Source organism: Megalobrama amblycephala, linkage group LG2 (assembly GCF_018812025.1).
Source record: "Megalobrama amblycephala isolate DHTTF-2021 linkage group LG2, ASM1881202v1, whole genome shotgun sequence".
In the NCBI taxonomy this organism is placed as follows: Eukaryota; Metazoa; Chordata; class Actinopteri; order Cypriniformes; family Xenocyprididae; genus Megalobrama; species Megalobrama amblycephala.
In genome coordinates, this window is record NC_063045.1 from 17,846,256 (window position 1) to 17,870,747 (window position 24,492).

Consider the following 24,492-nt stretch of genomic DNA (forward strand, 5'->3'; position numbering starts at 1 on the left):
GCCAGTAGACGCGCTAGAGTTCGTAAGTGTCGATTAGGAGATGCTACACTTAGTTTAACTTAAGTCAGGTGTGTAGGGGAATTTCTACCACAGCATAAATAAATACTATCATCTGAACTTTATTTAGTGATTTAGTTTGGAGAGCTTTCATTTTTTTCAAGTTTTCAAGTAGTGAAAATGGCCCTTACTGAATCACATTCTTTGATTAATCCTCCACAGATGCAGATCTTCTCATCTGCAAACACCAGGGTCCCACATGTTGCACCCGCAAGATGGAGGAGAGCTACTACGCCGCAGCCCAGAGAGACACACTCCACAACATTCTCTCCTATAGCTTCGAACTCAAATATCTCATCCTGGGCCATGCTTCTACCTTCCAGGGTATGTATCGATATAGACCAGTGCTCGAAGTAGGCCGGCCGGTACGCACTGGTACACAGTAACAGCTCTTCTATATTTTAATCTGTAGTGTACCCTCACTTTTTTGTACCGGCACATCTCACATGTTGTCGGTACACTGTCCACCCCTCCCCCGGAAGAAACGCAAATTCAATTGAGGGTGACACTCCCCCCACTCTCGGAACGGCACTTCGAGCACTGATATAGTGTGACACTTTTTTGTCAAATAAATACTATGGCCATGTGCTTTTTGCATTTACGGCAGGAGCAAGAGGTCATGGGATCAAGTCCCTGCCACAGCAGGTGGCTCACACGTTCACTACATGCTGTTGCTTTGTACGCATGTATGGGAGACACTGCAAGGTGGTGTTCAACATCTCATGAGTCGTATACTGTAAATTTCCAAGGTTACTATGAGATTTGCTTTTTGTCGCTGTTTTTCACGCTCACAGAATGATCCTTTATCTGCACGAGGTCTCCTGTGAAGCGGTACATGTGTTTCTTAGAGGTTGACTGGTACTTTAGGACAAGGCCTTTCAGAATCAGTGTTTGAATAAAACGTACAAAAAGAACCAATCAGAAAGATGTTTTTCTCTCTCTCTCTCTCTCTCTCTCTCACACACACACACACACTCACTTAGCTCCATGAATATCATTATCTACTCCAGTGAGTTTTCATGTATAACATCCCTTACGGAATGAAAATATATGGGAATATATTGCAAAATATAATGCAATATATTACATAATACATTTCCATATATGGGAAACTAGCGCTTATATTTTTCAATATACTGCAATATATGCATTGACCATGTATGACTATATATTGAAATATAAATATAAATGAAGACAAAAATAGCATTACATTCATAAAGTTTTATCCTTTATTGTGTACATATATTTTACATGTTCCCATATAAATGTGAATTTATTGTACACACATATATACACACATTCATGAAATTAGTTACAATCAGTGATTACAACAGACTTCTAGTTCACAGCATGCTTTGCTTCTGACTGTTAAAGGAGAGTAAATGTTAAAATCGAGTGTTATTTAATGTGTTATGCTCAATATTGATATAGGGGGAGATCTGTTTGTGTTTAAAGTTGTATTATTTTGCAATTTAAAAGGTTTTCTGGAATGTGTGAGTTTTTGGGGTTACCATTGTGCTGAAGAATAGAGCCTGTAGTTAGGTTGACGATCGGCTGAACACCATTAAGACTATAATAACTTTATTTAAAAAGTAACGGCTGTGCAACGCTATAGCACAGTGATAGTCTCTTTTGTAAAAACTTTAGTATGTGGAGGTGTGCTTTTGTTAACCAACTTGGAAATATGAAACATTTCAAATGTAAATAATTATAAAATATAAGAAATGTGTTACATATTATATTTTACCATATATGTGTTTATACTGCATGAGTAAATATATCTGCAATATATTATGCATGCAGTACCATAGCTGATCACATATAAATCTATATATTATGAAGTATGTTACTGAATATAAAATTACATATATTATGATATATTTAGTCAATATATTATCACATATTTTTCAATATATGAAAAGTGCCTATTCCTTATGTATTTTTCAATATATTGTAATATATTTACACAATATATTTTTCTGTATATTTGCAAATATACTGTTAAGTCATGTAATATATTGATCATTCAAATATAGGGAAATATATTTTCTTTCCATAAGGGATATGACGTTATAAACCACGTTAGCTTCAAATTTACAACTCTAAACCTCGCCCAACCAAATATTTAAGTTCATCCAATTTGTCCACCCAAACTTGCACAAAAACCTTTTCAGATTCATAGGAAAAGGGAACAGTCGCTGTCCTCTCTGTCTTTGCTGCCAGCCGAGTGAATATTTAACGAGTTTAAAGCAAACGAAAAGAGAAATGTTGAAATTCTTGGCGTATCCGTGGAGATCCGTCTCACTGCACTTCAATGTATTGCTCTATAATGAGAGCTTTTGAAAAGATCAGTTGTCCTTTTCTGCTACTTTTCGCATGGTTGTAGCTGGTGTCCTGTTTAAAAGAAAGAAGGTCTGTAAAGTGGTTTTCATTCCCACGTGAAAGAGGATTTTTAATGTAGATCGCTTTTTGTCTATATGCCTGCTTGTTTAAAGGGAAAGTAATAATTCAAGTACAAACCTTATGGACTCTTTTGGGAATGTGTGTTTAAGAGTTAGTTCACCCAAAACTTCTGTTCTTACCAGTATGTTTTTTTTTTCTTTTTTCTTTTATGGAAGACGAAAAAGCTTGCAGAATGTCTCTGTCTCTTTCAAGATCCAAAAATGATGCGACATGTGACAACCAAAGATGTTAGATATTGTTGATACCAAAAATGCTTTAAAACGTAGGGAAAATAAACTGTTGGATTTTGAGAGTGTGTACATTTGTGGTTGAACTATTTCTTTGAAAAGTCGCCCTTTGTACCAGAGTAATTCCATTGTAAAGCAAATCCAACATATGCTGCTCACATACTAGCTATCCAACAAAGCTCAACAATCCTCTCCAAAGCTAAAAGGCACTAAAAATACTTTGTGCTACCTTCTCTTGATCTAAATTCAAACTTGGACTGGGTACAGCAAGTTGAGTTATTCTGACACTGATCTTTTTTAAAGAAGGACCCATATCAAATCCAACAGGCGCTGAGTTAATAGAGCTATCAGGGGTACACTCAGGGGTACCTTCTATCCATCTTCTCAGAACATTCTGCTGTCCCAGAGGTTAGAGGGCAGTTTGGTGATTCCTGGGCGCCCTCGGTGACCCCTGCAATCTGCATGACCTCCCCCCACATGCCTCAATTGCCGAGAACCATATGAGAAGAACCCTATTACACTATCCAGGCATAATCCTCTGCCATGTCACCTGATACTGAGGTGTTTGGATGCAGTTGCCAAGATACCTCCTAGTCTGAATATAGTGCTACTAGTGTTTTTTAACTGTTTTGTTATATGGATTAAGTTCGAAGTATCCGTGCTTGATTATGTTGACAGTAATACCCATCTGTTATACTTCTTAAGCATTCATACAATCCCCCAATCCCGGCTGTGTGGTTTGGGGCTTGGTTGAAGGGACCAAGAAACTGTTGCTGACCCAAGAAGGTCACTCGCATATTGTTGTTAGAATTACAGGATGCCTGGAGTGCCACCGAGAGATGAGAATGCCAGGAGCAGTGATGCAACATTTCAGGATCCCTGCCGGTTTTCTTGCAAAACCTCAAAGGCTTGTTATAGAAAGATTCTTGTGGGTGTCTTTTAGTATTCTTGGCCAAACAGGTGTTCTTTTGTTCCTCCATCAATAAAGAGCTATCATAACATTCGGGCTTGTTGTTAGCATGCTAGTCATTCTCACAGAAACAAGACGGAGCTGGAATGCTTTGGTCGTTATGAATGAGATGACACTAAAGCAAACTGCACTTTGAAGGGTCCTACCAGCTGTCTACTTAAAGTACCCGTCTGTCACATGTCATACAAAAGTTAATACGCCATTGTAAATAATGTGTACGGTAAAACTGACTATGATCCATGACTTCCATTTGCAACCCGTAGGCAAAGTGAGGTATAAGATGTCGCTCTGACTGCTAAAATTGGTAATAAGCTAGTCGCATGTGTCACATATCTCCAAACTAACCTTCAGCCCAATAGCGCCACTCCAAAAGATCCATGGATTAAGTGTTGTCAGCTCCCATTAGTCCAATGGAAAGAGAGATTAGATGCATAAGAAAGAGTTGTAAGCAATGTGAGACAAGGCAGAGGTGTATCGTGACAGTCTAGTATGTTTGACCCTCTCGTAAATGTCAAACAAAATGACCGCGATTGTTAGTCCGCTCATGTTACAAATGTTTATGTGTCTATGAAATAACTGTTCTTGGATGTAATTTTTAGCACTTATTCAATCCAGAATTTCTGTTTTATTTCCTCTTCCCACAGATACCTTCCATTCCCTACTGTCCTTTACTCTAAATCATACCTGCTCGCTCTTTGACAGCACCTACGAGACAATCTCTCAAGATGCAAGACCTTTGGTGTCTACCCTCTTCTATGACCTTGATCTCTACCTCCGTGGCGATGCCAATATCTCTGTGGAGCACTCTGTCCACAGTTTCTATGACAAACTCTTCCCGTTGGTATACCAACACCTGGTCAATCCTGGCTTGGGCTCACCTGTTTCTTCCTGGTCCTCCGAAGGAAGCGAGTGCCTTCGTGCCACACGGCATGACGTCAACCCCTTTGGCCCTCACCCACATGAACTTGCTCAGGGACTGTCTAAGGCACTAGTGGCTGGTCATGCCCTCAGTCGGGCACTGGCGGTGGGTGCAGAGGTTCTGAATGTGACCGAGTCGGTGGGGATGACAAAGCAGTGTGGACGTGCACTGGTAGGGATGTTGTTCTGTCCGCACTGCCGTGGACTGACCCTGATCCGGCCGTGCGGAGGCCTGTGTCTCAATGTGATGCGAGGTTGCCTGGCAGGCCTGTCTGAGCTGGATGGGCCTTGGCGGCGCTATGTAGCATTGCTGGAGGGGCTGAGCGGGGCACTTGCAGGGGGATACGAACTGGAAATGGCACTTCTACGCATCCGGGAAAGAATTAATGATGCCATCCTCACCGCGCAACTACATGGGCCACATCTCAGCGCCGTGGTGAGTCATGCTACTCTCTAATTCATAGAACACATTTATTTTTATTCCACACACGAGCTACACCATATGCTGGACTAATCAGCCCTAGCCTGCATGAACTTGCAGCAGCATGTTCGCTGATTGGTGCATATCAAATGTCTCGACCAATCAAAGGCTGTGCAGTTGCAAGTTTTGCACATACTAATCTGCTATATTTACATGTGCTTAAATCTTAAATGTATAAGAGGTCTCAAAAGTGGTCTTTTAAAAACAGAGTTATGAAGCCCTCTGATTATCATATCTGCAAGGGATTTATTATTAGCTCCATGATTAGGAGCATGATTTTGTGGTAATATGACACGTTCTGTAAAAAAATGTGTCGGTCATGACAGTGTGACTATGGCTGTATGTAAGTGAATACCCAGCCGCTCACTCTGAGGCTATTCATACCATCAACGTCAGAGTCTGTGTGCACGCCATCGGACGGCCGTCTGCCCGTCTCTCTCACTTGACTATTTCACTGGAATTGTGGCTGAGGGGCTGCAGGGGTCAAGGGTTTCGTGACAGCTCGGCTTTGCACTTATCATGTCCTGGTGCTGACAGCTCTCTATGGGTAGGTCAAGTTTGAGACCGCATTCCCACAAATCTGTCTCAAAGAGCATAGACTTACCAGTCAGAATGGAAGATATTATTACTTAAGCCCCCCAACCGCAGCCCCCATAAACTCCAACACCAAGCTTACCGCTTTACAATGGAGGCTGCTTGTGGGAGTTCGAGCCCCCCCCCAAACTCCACCATTGGATCAAGTGTTGCTCACTCACGGATGCCACGAGGCTGAAATTACTTTAGGTTCATGTTGCCTGGTTTGGACCCAGTCTTAAGGCTCCGGTATACTTCAAACGAAATTCTTTTTCATTCTTCGTTTAGGGGTAAAACGAAGTTCGAAATGCGTGACCAGCGATATACTGTAAACGAACATCTGACACCGCCCACACTGCTAAGAGCGACGTTTAGATGAATATGTAAATATGTGCCATGCACTTTCTTCTCAGTAACAAAATAAACACAAAAAATGAGAAAACAGCAAGCATTTATTATAGAAAGCATAAGAAAAGCGTCTAATCATAACAACATGGGTATGTTAGCACGAGCTCTGCAAATTAGCACTCCAGTCACATCACGTCTTCATATAGCACTTTATTCAATAGATTGCTTAAAATCAAGCATCTTTACAGTATCAAACAGTGTTAGTGCCTCATTTTTTTACAAGCACAACTTCATTTTGTGCTATAAAGCGGCTATCCAGTGTGTTCATGTTTTCACCCGCGAAATCTTACCTCAACAAACTCTACAGATCAAATTGGTCAGAGACGCGCTCCACGCGAATGAAGGCAGAGCCTCAGCGCACACCTCCTATTACGTTATCGTCACTGACCAATGGTAGTACGAAGGTGTTTTGCAGCTGGAACAAACTTTTCCTGAAAGTTCGCTTTGGCAAGCCGTTTCAAACTTCCAAAAAGAACACAAAACGAACTTCGTTTTGGCCTGATTTTGTTCGAAATGACGTCACATCAGTTCGTTCTTCGATTTCGTTTGAAGTATACCGGAGCCTTTAAGGGTTGGACAACAGAGCACTAGAAAAGTTGTTAGATGCAATCTTAAGACGGGTCGGTGAAGTTATGATTTGGCCAAAAACAGACTCTACGCCAGTGGTTCCGCTTTGGGATCCAGAGTTTTCACTAGACATAAAATGATGGCCCAACATTCAATAAAAACTTAATTTTGATTTCTTTCTCATTCTTTTAGCACTAGCCACTAATTCACTTTTAGCCACTAATTTACTGCACAAACCATGTTTTCATCTTTGTAAGTGAAGCCTTATTTGAAGTCGTACGTCACGTTACTTGTCCATGTTAGTCTCTCTAATTTGGCTAGCTTCTGCTAAGTTATGGATGAATTGGCAAAAAATTCTATTGAGTTTTTTATTACACATGGCTTTTAATGTCAACATCAACTTGATACACCTATTTTTATCATAACTCTGATTGTATGGTTAGTTGTATTTTATTATTCACAACAGAAGAAGATAGTTTACGCTAACATTACTGTATACTCTGGTACATATGCTGGTATGGTATGTTTTGAAGCATGGCAGCTGTTTTGAGTTGGTTTATGCTGGTCCTTAGAGCTAGTCCTAAGCTAGTTGCTTAGGACCAGCACTTGACCAGCTTAAATCAGCTCATGACCAGCTAATGACCATCTTAAACCAGCTCAAACCAGCTGCCATGATTCAAAACATACCTAACCAGCATGGAAATGCTGGATTTTTCAACAGGGTAGCACCCCTTTTACCATGGGCAGAAGGCAATTTGTACCTGTGCTGCATTACAAATTGCGTTCAGTCACATTTCAGAACACAACAATGTGCCGAGCTTGCGTAACTAGAAACATTTGTGATACATACAGTATTAGCGTATTTTTGGTGGGGCCGGGTCTTAGATGTGCACTTTATTGTTAATGTGCTACAAATGTAAAGCAGTTTGTTATAATGTTTTTGCTAATTGTAAAAGAAAGAGATTCTAAATGATAATTTGTGATAACTTAATTGTTTATAAGATGTCTATATGTGCCCCCCAGCGTTGACATGGAGGACTATGGGGCCTCTCCAGTCCCTCACACTGCATGTGGTTTGGCGCTATCTTGGTGCTGCTTGAGTTGTTTGGGTGTTGTCTGGTCCCAATCAGCCTGATGTCCTGCATGCAAATTCACCTCTGGACAAAGACGGCTCCCGTGAACCGGCCGGCCCCTTCCCAAAATGCAATGCAGCTAGCGAGGGGCCAAAGCAGGGGAATGAGAAAGTTCGGCTAATCCTTAGATAAATAAAGCGCTGTAGAAGATATACAAATACAAACACGTTTACACACGCTCACATAGACCACTTTTTCAGCCCTCATTCTGATTTATAATTTCTGGAATATACCGGAAACATGTAAACTATGGCAAAAAAAATTTTTTTTTGATTGTCCATCTTATTTTGATGTATTTTTTTAACATATATATTTAGCAATGGTGAGATACTGAATAAAATAATATACACATTTTATGCATACAGAAAAGTTAATGCATTATAATTCCATATCAAGTACAGTTTAATACAGTGAAAACTTGAGCTTATTGTGCAATATTGTTCCAATTAAAAATCAATAAAATTGTAGAGTGCTATTGTGCCATTTATTAAAGGCCACTAGATGGAGTAATCTCTTTGAATTGGTGTGAGTCAGTTCAAACAGGCTCAAATTGCGCATTACATGAGTTTTTTTCTCTTACATACATATTCAAACCCATAATAATGCAGTGGATCTTTATTCCTTATCTCTCTCTTTCAGGTAGGTAAAGTTTGTGGTTCCTTGACTGAATCAGTTTCCTCCACTCCAGTCAGTCCCACCTCAGGAAGCTTGACTCCTTCAGTAAACCCCACCATTGAACTTCAAACCTCAGTCACGTCCTCCAACCTGACAACACTACCTGATACAGGCAACCAACATGAGCACATAACGCTAAAAAGAAGGTGAGAAAATGACATGTATCAATTGTTGAACATATTTTGACCTTTTAAGAAATTCAAATCCTTACAAATCAGATGCTTCAGTTTATATATACTATATAGTAACTTCCCTGCTGTTTGTCTTCTTTCCTCTAACATCTGCACTTGTCGATGACCCCAGGTCTCTGCCTCTGAAACCGTCCAAAAACGACAAACCCAGAAGCCTGAGAAAGATTTCAAAGTAAGCGTGTATTAAAGGGGAAACTAACATTTTAAAGAAATAGCAATTCAGTTTCCAGGTTGTTTTGTTTCACCACTCGTGCACTTAAAGGGTTAGTTCACCCAAAAATAATGTAATAATGTAATTTAATACTCACCCTCATGCCGTTCCACACCTGTAAGACCTTCATTAATCTTCGGAACACAAATTAAGATATTTTTGTTGAAATCCGATGGCTCAGTGTGGCCTGCATAGTCAGCAATGTCATTTCCTCTCTCAAGATCCATTAATGTACTAAAAACATATTTAAATCAGTTCATATGAGTACAGTGGTTCTACCTTAATATTTAAAAGCGACGAGAATATTTTTGGTGCACGAAAAAAAACGAAATAACGACTTATATAGTGATGGCCGATTTCAAAGCGCTGCTTCATGAAGCTTCGGAGCGTTATGAATCAGTGTATCGAATCATGATTCAGATCGCGTGTCAAACCGCCAAACTGCTGAAATCACGTGACTTTGGCGCTCCGAACCACTGATTCGACACGCTGATTCATAACGCTCAGAATCTTCATGAAGCAGTGTATTGAAATCGGCCATCACTATTTAAGTCGTTTAGTTTTTTTCGTGCACCAAAAATATTCTCATCGCTTTATAATATTAATATTGAACCACTGTACTCACATGAACTGATTTAAATATGTTTTTAGTACCTTTATGGATCTTGAGAGATGAAATGTCATTGCTGGCTATGCAGGCCACACTGAGCCTTCGGATTTCAACAAAAATATCTTAATTTGCTTTCCGAAGATTAAGGAAAGTCTTATGGGTGTGGAACGACATGAGGGTGAGTAATAAATTACATTATTTTAATTTTTAGGTGAACTAACCCTTTAAAGGATTAGTTCAATTTAAAATGAAAATTACCCCATGATTTACTCACCCTAAAGCCATCCAAGGTATATAAGGTCTTTCTTCTTTCAGACGACTACAATTGGAGTTATATTAATAATCACCCTGATGCTCTAAAGCTTTATAATGGCAGTGCACAGAAACCACCTGTTTGAAGCTCAAAAAGTGCATCCATTCGAGCTTCAAACAGGTGGTTTCTGTGCACTGCCATTATAAAGCTTGGGAGCATCAGGTTGATTATTAATATAACTCCAATTTTATTCGTCTGAAGAAGAAAGTCATATACACCTAGGATGGCTTGAGGGTGAGTAAATCATAGGGTAATTTTCATTTTAGATTTCATTTAAGATTTTTAAAAATTATCTCTAATTATTTTGTCATAAAAATTATTTTGGTTGTCAACCTAACAATGTTATAATGATTTAATCTTACATCAAATAAATGTGTGTGAGCAAGGAAGAACGCTGTCAGCATTAATAACAGTCACAAACAGGTATGGGAGACCAATATGCCGCTTGTGTCTATCAGTGTTTGGGCATGTTTGATTAGAGAAGCGTGATGACTAGGGCAGAACTGGTTGTACTGTATAATTAGGCTTGGTTTGATGCTTTTTGATAACTTCCTGAAAGCCTGAACTTCCTGCAGGGAGTTTATGGGCTACATCCAGCGGTACAAATCGTTCTTCTCCACACTGCCGGAGATGCTGTGCGAGGGGGAGGTGGTGATGGATGAAAACACCTGCTGGAGTGGAGAAGATGTGGTGGAGAGGTAAGCTTCTCTTGTCAGAAGAGGACTTTGCATGTTAATGTGTAGATGAAAATGGGTCAATGACAGGTCACTCTTTTTTTGGTCTGGATTTAATTTATTTCTTTTTAAACTGGATTTTTAAAAGATTTTCTTTTTTGTCAGTGATTCCTGTTTTACAGTCAAGAATATCATATTGGCAAGTTTTGCACATTGCCATATCATCTGCATCATCATGTCAATTTCTTTGAGTGGTTCTATATTGAATGAAAATGAGGCATATTAAACAAAAAGAAGATTTTCGGTCTGGCTGAAGACTTATTCTTTACAAACATGAGAAAGTTTTTGTTTTTGTCCACCCAAAGTCCCAATTGTAGGCAATCAAATCTCTATCCACTCTGTGAGGTCGTGAAGTTCATAAGATGGCCAAGAGGAGTGATGGTTGCCATGGATTATCGTGGCTTTTCTCCAATCCTCTTCCGGACAGAAGCTTCATTCAGAAAGTTCTGGAGCTCTATTGTGACACAAATGAGATTCCCTGAAAACACACACTCAAAATAAACATTTGCATATAGGCGCTTTTGCTATCAACATATGTTCATTTAAACATACACTCTTTTATAGCTTCCGAAACACAAAATGACCATGACCACTTCGCTTGGATGGAAGTTTTATAATTCTAGATATATCCCCAATCGGGCCTCATTTGCTTCTCAGCATTGGCTCAGAGGTTAGAGATCCCACTCCCCACCCACCCCCTGGACAAATTGCCCCATCACCATCCACATTATGGCAGTAATGCAGGGCTGGCACCATCCATACTGGGGGGGGCCCAGTGTCACAAACACAGGGCAGTCCTGGAGACAGGCCATTGTTTCCAAGGAGAAAAATGACTAGCTTGCTAGGGGTTGTTGTGGAATCTCTGTATTAAGACGAGACAACTTTTTATTATGTCAAACTAAATTGTTTTGTCAGAAAGATAAAGATTTAATGGTTCCCTAAATGCCAATGATTGGCTGCAAATAGGTCCAATACAAAATGTAAACTCTAAATTTAGCTAATGCCACATGATGGCATTTTTGCCACATGTAACCACTAAATCTTTATCTTTCAGACACAGTAAATCAGTTACACATTATAAAAACATGCTTTGAATTTTCAAATACAGAGATTCCAAAAACTGTTAGCATAGAAAGAATGGTCTAGCTTGCTCATCTGTCACAGAAATGAATAGTAATTCTCTCCATTTGTTGGTACAAAGACTATAGGCTATGTTTGGAATAGAATACTAGCATACTGCCTACTATACACTGAATTACAAATGTACAAATGTGAACAGAATATGCTAACAGCAATGCAATGCTAACATTCAAAATGGTAGTATTATGTGTACTAGCTTTCTGAATACTACTAGTATGTGTAGCTGAACTACTGATACAACAATAAATGTTTTTAAACAGTAGTATACTAGTTTTTTTTATATACATTTTGTGTAAAATGTCTTAACATTTGACTAATAAAATAGTTAATGATTAAACAATGAGTCAAGAAAAAGACAAATCCCAGCTGATATTACTTAGTTCAGTCATCACATTGGAAATGGAAAGTCAAGTTGAGTGTAATGCATTGTGGGATAAGTTTTGTTGTTGTAGATCATCTGGGTATTCCAAAGCTTTTAGATAATTTGCATTCTGTGCACAATATACATGCTAAACACTGCAAAAAATTGTGAAATTAGCATGTTAGCATGGCATGCTGAACATATATTCCTGTGATCACAACCTCTTCAAAAGAGGCAACACTGCCCCCTTCTGGCCAGAATAGTTTTCCCCATTTAACGGTTTGAACATTTTGTTCAATCAAAATTTTTCTGAGGAATAAAAAAAAAACAATGATTGCATGTTTTTTGCATGAACATAATGTATTAGCCATCTAAAAATATTCTGCCACTTGGTCAAAATAAACAGTGGATCAAAGAAACACATTGAGGAAAACATGTGTTCACAATATGGCTGAGCTTTTCACACTGACTCCAGTCCAAAACATGCATTTTTAGCTTGGACTTTTCTGGTCCATTTGTATAGCTACGTACAATTTCAATTTGAGCAAACAAGGTCATTTTAGAAAATGCTTAGCAGGAGTTGTGGTTCACCTCCCACTGCACAGTGTAGTGTATGAATGGCTGTTTCGTAGGATGGTGGAGTTAACCAAGGAAATGTTAGCATGACTTATAACTTGGTGTCAGCCAGATTCCAAGCGACTGGATATGTGAGGTTACTGTGGAAACAGTATGTTTTTGTTTTCATTTAAGGCGACTACCATCCCTAGTCAAAATCCTTTTGGGTTGTTCATGGTTTCTCTCTCTTTCGTTCTCACGTTTTGTCCATTACTGACGCCACTGCCAAACTTTAACCCACATAAAAGGTGAATGGATTGGAAAAACATGGCCACTGCTGACTGTCAATCATTGTGAAATGCTACAGCCTCGTTCTCAGTGTTGTGTCCATGACTGATTTTGACCTGCTTAGTTTTGTGTGTGTGTATGTGTGTTTCTTTCCTCTGTGACTTGAATGGTCGTATCCCCATTACAGCTCTATTAGATTATGTGTTTTCATTGAGGACTCGCCCTTGTGCTCACCATAACACTTCTTTTTGTTTTTTAAGAGCTTAAGACTGAACATGCTACTTCCCTGATGAAAGGTGGTTTAATGGGGTTTAGATAGTGTTAAGTTGTACAACTGACCTATGTTTTTAGCATGGATTAACTAATAACCATCTTAGATTGGACATAAACAAGTTACCAAGTATGTCATTAACTGGTCCAAGCTTCTCTGTAGCTTAGGGTGACCATATTTTGATTACCGAAAACCAGGACACTCGGCACTATGAGATACACCAGCAATGAGATACTCAAATGATACTCGACGTTTACTCAAAGATGCCTTATAATTTCAATACATTTAAAGTATGCCTCCTCTGTATGGATAGAAAATTGTTATATTACTAAATGCTATCCATAACCAAAGACACAAATTCAGATAGGCTTCTCAGAGGTTACTCAAGTTTTATTATGACAAGTTTAAAAAATAACGAATGAAATAATGATAGAAATAATGTCTCTTCTGTATTAGAAAAATAATAAATAAATAAAAAACCTCTGCTATATTAGAAATCCAAATTTAACAAAAATAGCTCTCACAAACTTATAAAAACTAAAAAAAATATATATATATTTAGTTTTCTTCATCCTTTTTATCCTCTTCATCCTGTTTTTCTTCCTCATCTTCCTTGTTTGCCCATTTATATTTTGCTGTAGAGCTGATCTTTCCCAGCAGTTTTTTGTTGCTTAACAAATAAGCATGAAAGTTATAAAGAAATGTATATAGGCCTATTACATCGCAAGGTACAAAGGAAGAGCACAACGAGCTCAACTCATTGTAGACGATAGCTGAAGGTTGCTCTGCTGTTACACGAAGTATCTGTTATTCAGTTACAGACGAATGCACAAATCATGCCTACTAATGAAAACATTATAAACTGTTACCTAGAAGTAGTAAAAAACTGTAGTTTGGGCATAAGTCAGCCGCGACGCTGAGAATATAGTTACCTTTGGTAACAAATAATCCACTAATGTTTTGAGATACAACGTGAACTATTATTCTCAGTTGCATGTGCAATCGCGCATGTCTACGAAACTCATTTATATTAATGTATAGCTCCGCCTTCGGAAACCGAAAATCTCAGAAACCAAAAATCTCGTAACACCGGTCAATTTAATGGCCCAATGAAAAACAATGAAAACCAGGACATTTTCATCACTTTATAAAAAAACAACCTGGACGGCCAGGACAGGATGTGAAAACAGGACATATCCTGGGAAAACAGGATGTTTGGTCACCCTACAGTAGCTAGTCCACGATAATCATATTAGCTGGTCAGCCGTTATGTTTCAAAAACCACCCTGACAGCCTTAAGTTGGTAGGAGCAACAGCTAACTGGTTTGTTGCAAGTCTAAATGGTTTACTATGTTCCAAAACAAAACTGCCATATTAAAATGGATTTTCCATTTTAGTGTAGTGCCTGAAAACTGTCTAAAACATTGATTTAGACCAGTGGAAACCAACTTATCCTGGTTATAGCTGCTTTTTTCAACAGGGTTTTTTTTTTCTATTTTTAACTTACATGTTCTTCATATAAAATTAACATTCTGTGTAACATGTTCAGTTTAGCCTCAATATGGTATACTTAACACCTCTGCATGATTTTAATGCTAATGCTGACAGACACTGAGTTTGGTATAATAAGCCTAAAGGAGGTGTGTTTGCTGTGATAAGAATCATAATTACTTAATTTTAATAGCAAAGTGCAATTTTAGCCTATTTAGCACCTGCTTAAACAGGACTGTGGGTTGTGGGAGTGTTGTGCAATTATTTGGTGAATTCTACTCTGAGGCCATCTGAAAACCTATCTACCTAGCATTTCTAAACATTGTGGGCCTTAGTGCTGTCTAAGTAGCCAGCTCACTTGGTTTCATAGCCTACAAATGCTACATCATACACAGTATTTATAGTGGCTGATTAACCTGAAAACCTGTAACGGATACTGTAACTGCATAGGATATCCAGTGCTTGTATTACAACTTATTATTGAATTACTCAATTCCAAACAGCTGCTTTAATACAGAACGGCACTGATAGCTTTGTGCAGTTCAAAGCTGACTAGATATATTACAGCTGTCCTACATTAGCATGGGCCCTTCCCAACTTCATAGACCACAGACAATAAATAGGATGGAAAACTAGCAACCAGAAGGTCTTACACCCGGTTATTACACACATGAGAAGGCGCACAGCTGAATTCATGCTGACGTAAGACAGGATAGCATAGCTTACTCAGATGCTAAACACCAAAGTTGTGTATTCTAATGAAAAGGATTTGTTGAAATATTAGCGTACGGCATCCGTTTTGGCTGTGTGTCGATGCCAAAGGCAATAACTTGTTGAAAAGCTGTCGTAAAGAACGGAGAAAACTTTAATGCACAGCTCATGAAGAACGGATATTGCTAGCTCATTAGGTGCTGAGTTTCATAACCTTCTAAGCAAACAAATGAGCTAATCCAGTATAGCAGATGAATTTAATTGGAGCTTTGCTCCTCACAGTGGTATATGTGTGTGGTTTCTTTGAGAAAATAAGCAGCGTTTAGTCAGAGGGGAACTCCAAACTCTTTGGTCTTGAGCTGGGTAAATATTTTCTCTGATTTTTTTTTTTTTCTGGGTTGGATTCATTTAGCAGTTAATTATTGTGAGAAATGTGGGTGACTGCAGTGACAAGCCCACCGCACTGAACTGTAAGATCCATGTTCTCGCTAGCACATCTGTTTAGAGAGCCTGAACTTCTTTGTTGCTTATTTGAAACAGTTTGTCTGTGTTGTAATCAAAGTACTTTGTGAGGTGGCTTGTTTGTTGTGGTCTTTGTTTTGTGGAAAGAAAACTTTTAGGGTGAGAGGAGGACTTGATTTCATAGGTATTTGATTGGATCGTGTGGGGGTGAAGCGTGGTAGGCTATGCTAATATTAGTGGCTTTCACTGAGGCAATTTGCATTTACCATTTCTAAAGCGCAAAGTACTTCATACTTCAGTTTTGATGAACGTTTAAGGCGTATTCACACCAAGGATGATATCTATAACAGTAACAATAAAGATATAGTTTTAAAAATTGCTTTAAATGTAAAAGAATAGCAGAGTTCACACCACAGCTATAGTGTAATGACAACGGAACAATATTGCTGGAATCACTTTCACAAAGATTTTTTTTTTCCAGCTGATGAATGATAAAAACATTGATAAAAAGCCAATCAGAATCCATCCTTTAGCTTTAGCATTTAAAGCAGCAGATGACAACTTCAGCATGTGCTTATAATAAAAAGAACAATATTGTTTGTTGGTGTGGACAGGCCTTTATTGTATACAGCCAAACGTGTAGAGTAAAACGTTTTGTCCTTCTCCAGTGTCTGCTCTATTTCTCTCCTGAAGGTGTAAGCAATATAAATGTATTTTGGAATTTTATTTATTTTTTTTTGGGCTTGGCTCAGTACACATGTCCTAGCAAAACTAAATGTAATTTAGTTAATTCAATAGTTTAGTTAATTCAATACTGCACAAAGACCGAGGACATTTGTGAAGACAGTAATTAGGGCTGATTTTAATGTAATCAGCTATACAAAACAGAGCCACTGATAGATTTGATACCGGTTCATCAAAAATGCAACACACTCAAAGTGAAGTATTTTGTGGAAATGTTATATTCATCCTTTGTGTGAGTGTCTGCAGAGAAATATAGAAGGCGAGTGGGCATTTCAACAGTCATGATATGTGATTATCAGAATCTTAAGGTTGGTTGTATGCTTATTAAAACACATCAAGCAGATTGTTTCCTCTTTAATTATGCGCATATGTATAGCACATTTGGTGCACCGAAGAGAGAATGAGACTTAAAAATGTCAGTATCCACAGACAGCTCATTCTTCTTTTAAATAAGCCACATAATCCGCTCCTCTCACATAGTGAATACTCGCATATCTCATCTCCACCGTACCTGCCGCCAAAATGCATTTACGCGTGACAGCTAAAAAGCACAAACCAACAAACAAGTCCGTCTCACATCAGTTCTTGACAAAGTGCTCCCACCTTGCAAAGTGAGCCGTGTGTTCGGATGCTGTTCGGATGCAGCATGAGGTGTCTGGGGTCATTATTTATTCACTTAGATTAGCTGTGGTGAAAACAGCAGGGCGAATCTCCCACAAGCATTCATTTATTGATGTGCAGGCACACGGCTGCATTATTCTGCCCCCCTGCTGTGCTTTATATGCACCCCACTGTTAACCCTTTGATCCGTCTGTCTGACTGTCTGTCTGCCCGTCTGTCTCAAGGACGTTACTGCTGGAAATAGCTTCTGTGTAATAATCTAGCAATTGCATAGACAAATTTAATTTTGCATAAATTGATATGTGTACTCATGAAGAGTAAACATATGAGTATTCATCAATATATGACAAAATATTTACTGAATGTAAGGGAACTTTTCATCAAGAGACAAAAATTAAAGCAATGTTCCTTTATGATCTGAAGGAGTTTCCAGTGTTAATTTTTGTAAAGTTTGGCTATTTTTACTTAGACCAGAAAGTAACCACTAAGAAACCACATAGCAAACATTCTGGATATACATTTACTTCTATTCAACTTGATTAAGGGGATGTTTACACGACATCATTTTACAATCGAATGCGTTTTGGTATGTGTTCATTTACACGACAACAGCGTTTTGGCAGCCTGAAACGCAAACTTTTAAAAATGAAACCAGTGACATCATGCACATGCATATTGCGTGTTCAGTCTATAGGTGTGTGGTGTTTACTTTACAAAGTGACATCGCCAACTACTGGCCTGGCATGAATAATACAGCATTTTTAATCATTCTCGCAGATCCGTGGATGGTTTTGACAACGTTGTCATCTCTGTACGTGAAAAACTTTTCTGTTTTTAGTACATTGTTGTCATGTAATTGTACCCTTAAGAACAATTTTTGGCTTATTTAGTCAATAAAATCACTACAGCTTTACATGCCTGTAATCTATCCACCCTACCAACCAATCATGTCTGTATTTAAAGTTCATGCTCTGTGCTTAATCAAAGTTTTAACCTATCTGCCCTGCCTGGGCTTGACCCATTGATCTTATTGGCTGCTGAGCATGGCACTCTGACAGTCACCATGGCAACTAATGTTGAGATGTCCCCCCGAAGAGTAAAGATTGAAGACCTATCAAGACCTTTTCCTCAAGTTTGTTTCTTTATCAACATCCCTTCTTTAAGAATAGAATTCTCAGGAATCCATGAAATAGTTTTATTGTCAATCTATCCAGATGTGTTCATTTTCTTGAATACTGTTTAGCAGGTATTCATGTTGTGTGGCTTTTCTTGGTTGCATCGACTTGGCCTTTGTTGAAGGCTGCCCTCCAAATGCCTCCTTCAACGTCTCTAATATAAGGGCGCAGGGTCAATACCTACATTTGCAGCACAGTTGTGTCTTCAGGCTTCGCTGCGGGTTTCATAATGAATCATTTATGCGGGTAAAAAGGCTGTCTGAATGTCCGATCAATCCTTGGGCCTGTTTCTAATAAACAAGCCTTGAGCATTCCCTGTATTTTTAGGACTCCAGAACTCAGAATTAGGAGATCATTATCAGTCCAAAGTGAGCTTGATTTCTGTAAAGGTAACTTATCTCTTGCTCTGTTTCCACCATAGTTATACAGGCCATGTGGTGGGGAATGGACTGCAAGCCCAGAGACACAACCCAGAGATAAAGGTCAGAAGTGTGGATCCAATCTTGGTCAACGTAAAGGAAAAGCTAGAGCACTTCAACCAGGTAGGTCCAAAAACATCTGAGGTCAGAACATCCATCCAGCCACATTTGACCCAAACGATATGCTCTTAACCCTAACCCTGAACCTCAAATCGTAAGCTCAGCAAAATCTTTATAGTACTAAAGTCGGTGCGCTTGGTACAATTTTCACCACGACTTTGCCAAAATATCCAGAACAACTTTGAGGAATTGTAAGAGATTTGTTTTGTCATAGGGCAAAATCAGCTTTGTTTGTTTAGGGTGGATGTGCACAGAGCAAGTTCTGACAATTAGGAGGTTGAACCCTTGCACACGTTACATATCAGTTGAATCGACATGAAGAGTTCAAACCAAAGTTATCTACAATAACCAAAGTTATCTACATATTTCCTTTGACGTGGAAAAAAATCTATTGGGAGCTTGATTGACAAGCTAAAATCACACTTGTACACCAAAATTTAGAGTGACAAGCTTTCCGAGGGGAAGATTTCTCTGAATCAATTCTGCAGTACGACTTCTACAAAGTTTCTACAATGACCATCTACCGAGGAACCAATGAGAGCTCAGCAAGGGCTTGTTTGGGTTGTCAATGCGGATATCAGAACACAAATGATAAGTCAATGCTGTCCATCGTGATGTAAGTTTGCTAATGTGCATATTGTATAATCAATAGACAAAATTGATCAAGCTCTTACCATAGTCAAATCATACAATCTGACATGCAACAATCGGATAAAAGAAGTACAGCTATGGCTTGTGTGCGTTTCTTTTTATAAAACATTCACTGAATTTTTGCTTTGCAAGCCAAAAAAAAGACATTAAGGACCGCCAGAAACACTAGTTTCAAGCTTGCCCTCCAAATAAAAATAGTCTAGGCCAACTCAACGCCAGTGCACATGTCAAGAGTGGTGAGACGGTGTCATTAGGCCAGGGTTTGCTCTGTGATCAGACTGCAGCAAGATCAGACCAAGCATCCCCAGCGGGAGTGTTGAAGACCTCCTTGGCATGACGACAAAGTCTGTCACTTCTGCAGCTGCGTTTGGGAGGGGACGGAGGGCAGCTCAGTTGGCCCCCATTTTGTAACATCTTTCATTGCTTCATTAAAAACAGACGTTCTGGTTCCACATTATGTCTAAACCTGACCCAGCCCTGGCCACATTGCTTTGCTGTGAGGACTTGAGTCACTGAAAGGCAAGAAAGCTGGGAAAGTACAGTAGATTTGTGTCAGGGGTTGAAGAGAAGGTCACTTTGAACTGCTGGTGGAATTATTCCCATTATTCCCATAGGTCATCAAGCCCCTGGTGAGGTCTTGCAGAGTCTCGCATGTTTTTTGCTCTCACAGTGACCTGTGGTAGTTTTTAGTGGCTGACTGGTATTTAATTAACTTATCCAGTAAAAACTGACAGGTAAATTACGTCATTGATGTATAACTAATGGTACTACATAACCTTGATATTATTGCAAATAAAATCAGGTATTTATTGGATCGTGAAAAGTGGGCTTGAGATACCAGAATGTAAACTTGACGTGGTTTGAGGGATGGGTTGAAAAATATACTAAAAACATGCATACTACTCTTGCTATATGGCCATAATAGTAAAAGTTTTATGCTAGCATGCATTTCTGAATTCAACCATACTCTACGCAAATATGTAAAGATTTTTCAGTACGCAAGCTTAATTTTGTCCCCTATTCATTCACAAGGCAATGCTTGTACATTCTGACGGTGTGTCCGACAGAAGTATTAGGTCATCCGCATGCTAGTAGGGAAGTATTCGATTTCTTGCTAAGCCAGTAACCTAAAAGCATAGGCTGTGAACAAAAGCGGAAAAATGCTGCCTCCTTAAGTAGTATAGGGAGTTAGGAAGGCAACAAGGTATGTCCAAATCCATTGATCGTGTCACATCCTGCCTACTGAGATACATTAATTGATTTTTAAGGCCATATAGACGTATCCTTCACTGCCTATGATATCCCACAGTCCTCTGCATTCAGTTCCATGACAGTTGAGCTAAAAAATAAAAATGGTTATGTTACGGTTATGGTTGGTGGTCAGATGGTGTGTAAATGTACTTTTTTTTACCAACTTTTTCAACTTTGATGTCATTTCTAGTGAGAATTTAGCATTGTAGTAATTAAATATTCACCAAAGCTCTCTCTATTTTGTTGTAGATCATTTAAAGGATTAGTTCACTTTCAAATAAAATTTTCCTGATAATTTACTCACCCCCCATGTCATCCAAGATGTCCATGTCCTTCTTTCTTCAGTCGAAAAGAAATTAAGGTTTTTGATGAAAACATTCCAGGATTATTCTCCTTATAGTGGACTTCAATGGACTCCACTGTTGAAGGTCAAAATGACAGTTTCAGTGCAGCTTCAAAGGGCTTTAAACGATACCAGATGAGGAATAAGGGTCTTATCTAGTGAAACGATCGGTCATTTTCGAAAAAAATTAAATGTATATGCTTTATATAAAGAAATGATCGCCTTCCAAGTGGTTCCACCAAAACCGCACTTTCGTATTCTTCAAAAAGCTTACGCTGTGTGTCCTACGCCTTCCCTATTCTACTTACAGAACGAACGCAGCGCCAGTTCCATTTTTTCCGTAAGTAGAATAGGGAAGGCATAGGACATAGAGCATAAGCTTTTTGAAGAATACGAAAGTGCGTTTTTTTTTTCTTTCGAAAATGACCGATCGTTTCGCTAGATAAGACCCTTATTCCTCGTCTGGTATCGTTTAAAGCTGCACTGAAACTGTAATTTTGACCTTCAACCGTTTGGAGTCCATTGATGTCCATTATAAGGAGAATAATCCTGGAATGTTTTCATCAAAAACCTTAATTTTTTATCGACTGAAGAAAGAAGGACATGGACATCTTCAATGACATGGGGGTGAGTAAATTATCATGAAAATTTTATTTGAAAGTGAACTAATCCTTTAACCTCACGCACGAGCTGATCTGTTCAGAGAAACGTTCAGTTTTTCCCCTTGCAAATTCTGCCATGTAAATAGCGAATCCACCATGGTGCGAGCTCAAATGGCTTTTAAAGGTAACGGGAGATGAGACTCTGATTGGTTTATTTTATGAAGATTTATTTCATGAAGACAAATCTTAATATTTTAAGCCAGTGTTCGAACTATAACGTGGACTTTGGGGGAGCCCGCTTTTTTTTACATCGAGAGTCACACAGAGCTATAAAAACCCAGCCACAACACATAATTGCGAATAACATGCCTCACCTTAACACAGGCCTGGGGTCAGCTTCCTTTGATGTTCATGCACTAAACATGAGTGCAATTTGCACAGCAGCGCCCCCACACCTTGATGCTCATGACAAGAATAGCATGTATAGTTATCTTTATTGAAGTGTATTAGGTTTAAATCGCCATCATGCATGAATGAATAATATTTTTGCAATTTTACACAAAATAATCCATGATGATCACATTACACAAAACTAAAATTGCACGTCAAAATAACACATTGTCAATATTTTTTGAGACCCCCCAGAATTTCACAAATCACATTTTCAGGGGAGCCCATGTCTTATTAAGGGGAGCCAAGCTCCCCCGTAGTTCGCACCCTGTTTTAAGCAGTATTGCCTCTTAAGTAAATTATTCTTGTTTTAAGGTGCAAGATTACACACACAAAAAAATGTAAGAATAGGTTTTTTGCAGTGTACTGCAGGTTGTTACCAATTACAGATCCTTTTCAGAAGTCTTTGTTTCATTTGTAATATGGGCCCCATATAAAGTGTCCTGAAAAGGACATGTGTTAGACACTGAATAATACAAAAAGAGTCACAGGATATCATGACAACCTGGCATCTTAAGTGTCACTTTATGCCTTCAGAGGTGTGTGTGAGAGACTCAAGTAAAAACCAGAGCCTTAGTCCCAGTCCATCTCTGATCAACACTTATTGAGAAATTAATATTGCAACGCCATGTCCCCAGAGTGAGTCATCTTGCGCTACAGGGGAAGATTTATGCGTCACATGGTTGAGTTTACATCAAAGGTCGTCGTTATTTTTTTCTCTGAGTCTTCTATGCGTCCTTTAGCTTTGAGCGGACAATATGATGTAACACTCTTTTACATAAAGCTAAGTAATTTATGAGCCCTCCCCGCTAAAATAGCGAATGAAGAAAACCCCAGGCATGACTTGTGTCACGGAGGGATGCTAATGAGTACGAATGCTTTCATAACCCGCTATCTAATGTAAACTTACATCAGCACACAAACACTTGTATGTATAAGGCATGCAACTGGATGTGCGCATCTTATTTCAATGCGACTCAAAGTCCATATTGTTCGGTAATGGTTATGGATAGTTCACAGACAGTCGTTACAAACCACTAATGTCATTTTTTTTCAATGGAATTTTTTTTTCCATATAGCAACAAATGTCAAGTGCCAGTATAGACCAAAAGCCAGCATGAAAGCACCATAAGGCTGTATGTCCATCAAAGCGATTCTTCCAGAAGCTAGTATATTGTTTTCAGTGGGGGTGTTCTATTTCACACTGAGCGCTTTGCGGTTTTTTTTCTGGTCGTCGAGAGTTGAAAAATGTTCGGCTTTGGGTAAAATGCAACACTCATCACTGTCACTTTTTACCCTGCTGTCCAATCACTGTGGAGGAGGTTCGGGACAAATACAACACTGACCAACCATCACATTCTGCTACAGCAATAACAAATGACAGCAAGCACATCTCTTCATCCAAAATGAGTGCCAGAGAAAGTAATTTACATTGTGTCTACGTTTATATATTTAGAAATATACTATTTGCGAAATCAGATACTAGTAACAGTTCTGTGGATATTCGGTATCGGCACATATAGCGTCTCCGCTGAATACAACGCTGTGTTGTCGTAGCACTCTCAAGCACCCGCAGCAAGGCATTCTCAGAAGAGCTGGCTAAAACACTTTGGTGGACACACAGCCTAAAAGTAGTCAGCATGAATTGTGCACTAAACCTGTACAAGGTTGTACAATAAGTTTTGCAAGGAAATTCACTTACAATCTTTCCCTCCACGGCAGCTGTTAAAGGGGAAATATAACACCCCTTTTACAAGATGTAATATAAGTCTCTGGTGTCCCCAGAATGTGTCTGAGAAGTTTTATCTCAAAATAGATGTATATCTCAATATAGCTTGTCAAATTTGCCCCTATTTGTGTGTTAGCAAAAACATGCTGTTTCTGTGTGTGTGCCTTTAAATGCAATTGAGCTGCTGCTCCCAGCCCCCTTTCCAGAAGAGGGTGGAGGTTTAACAGCTCGTGCTTCGGTTGCTCAACAACAACAAAGTGGGAGAATCTCAAGCAGCCAAAATGTCAATTGTCAGTAACGTTGTTCAGCCTTACATTGTTCAAACTGGACAGTAATGTTGAGATTTAGGAAATTATAACTTTTAGAATTCAACTGGACGTTTCTGAACGGTTAGTGGAGAAATTTATGTAGTTGCTGTGGAGTTGATTCAACTCATTGACTAGCATGTGCTGTCATGTTGATCTTTTGTGCAAATCCAGTGTTGAATTGACCCTCGTTTGTGAAGCAGTCTGGTGTAAAATTACAGCATATTAACAACAATCTATTACAACAACTCTTCCTCTTCTCTAAAGCAGCC

General features: G+C 38.9%; 1 protein-coding gene across 2 annotated transcripts in view; it reads left to right on the top strand.

The window, feature by feature from the left end:
- gpc5b (glypican 5b) overlaps nt 1-24,492 on the top strand; it is a 52,566-nt gene that overhangs the window by 4,173 nt on the left and 23,901 nt on the right. Inside the window, exons 2-7 of one of the 2 annotated variants that reach the window (XM_048163896.1) lie at nt 220-381; nt 4,362-5,071; nt 8,437-8,618; nt 8,776-8,835; nt 10,373-10,495; nt 18,772-18,892. In XM_048163896.1, the coding sequence (XP_048019853.1) occupies nt 220-381; nt 4,362-5,071; nt 8,437-8,618; nt 8,776-8,835; nt 10,373-10,495; nt 18,772-18,892 (1,358 nt within the window). Of the gene's footprint in view, nt 1-219; nt 382-4,361; nt 5,072-8,436; nt 8,619-8,775; nt 8,836-10,372; nt 10,496-10,836; nt 13,659-18,771; nt 18,893-24,492 lie in introns of those variants that run through there. The other variant, XM_048163902.1, reaches the window with a different exon arrangement.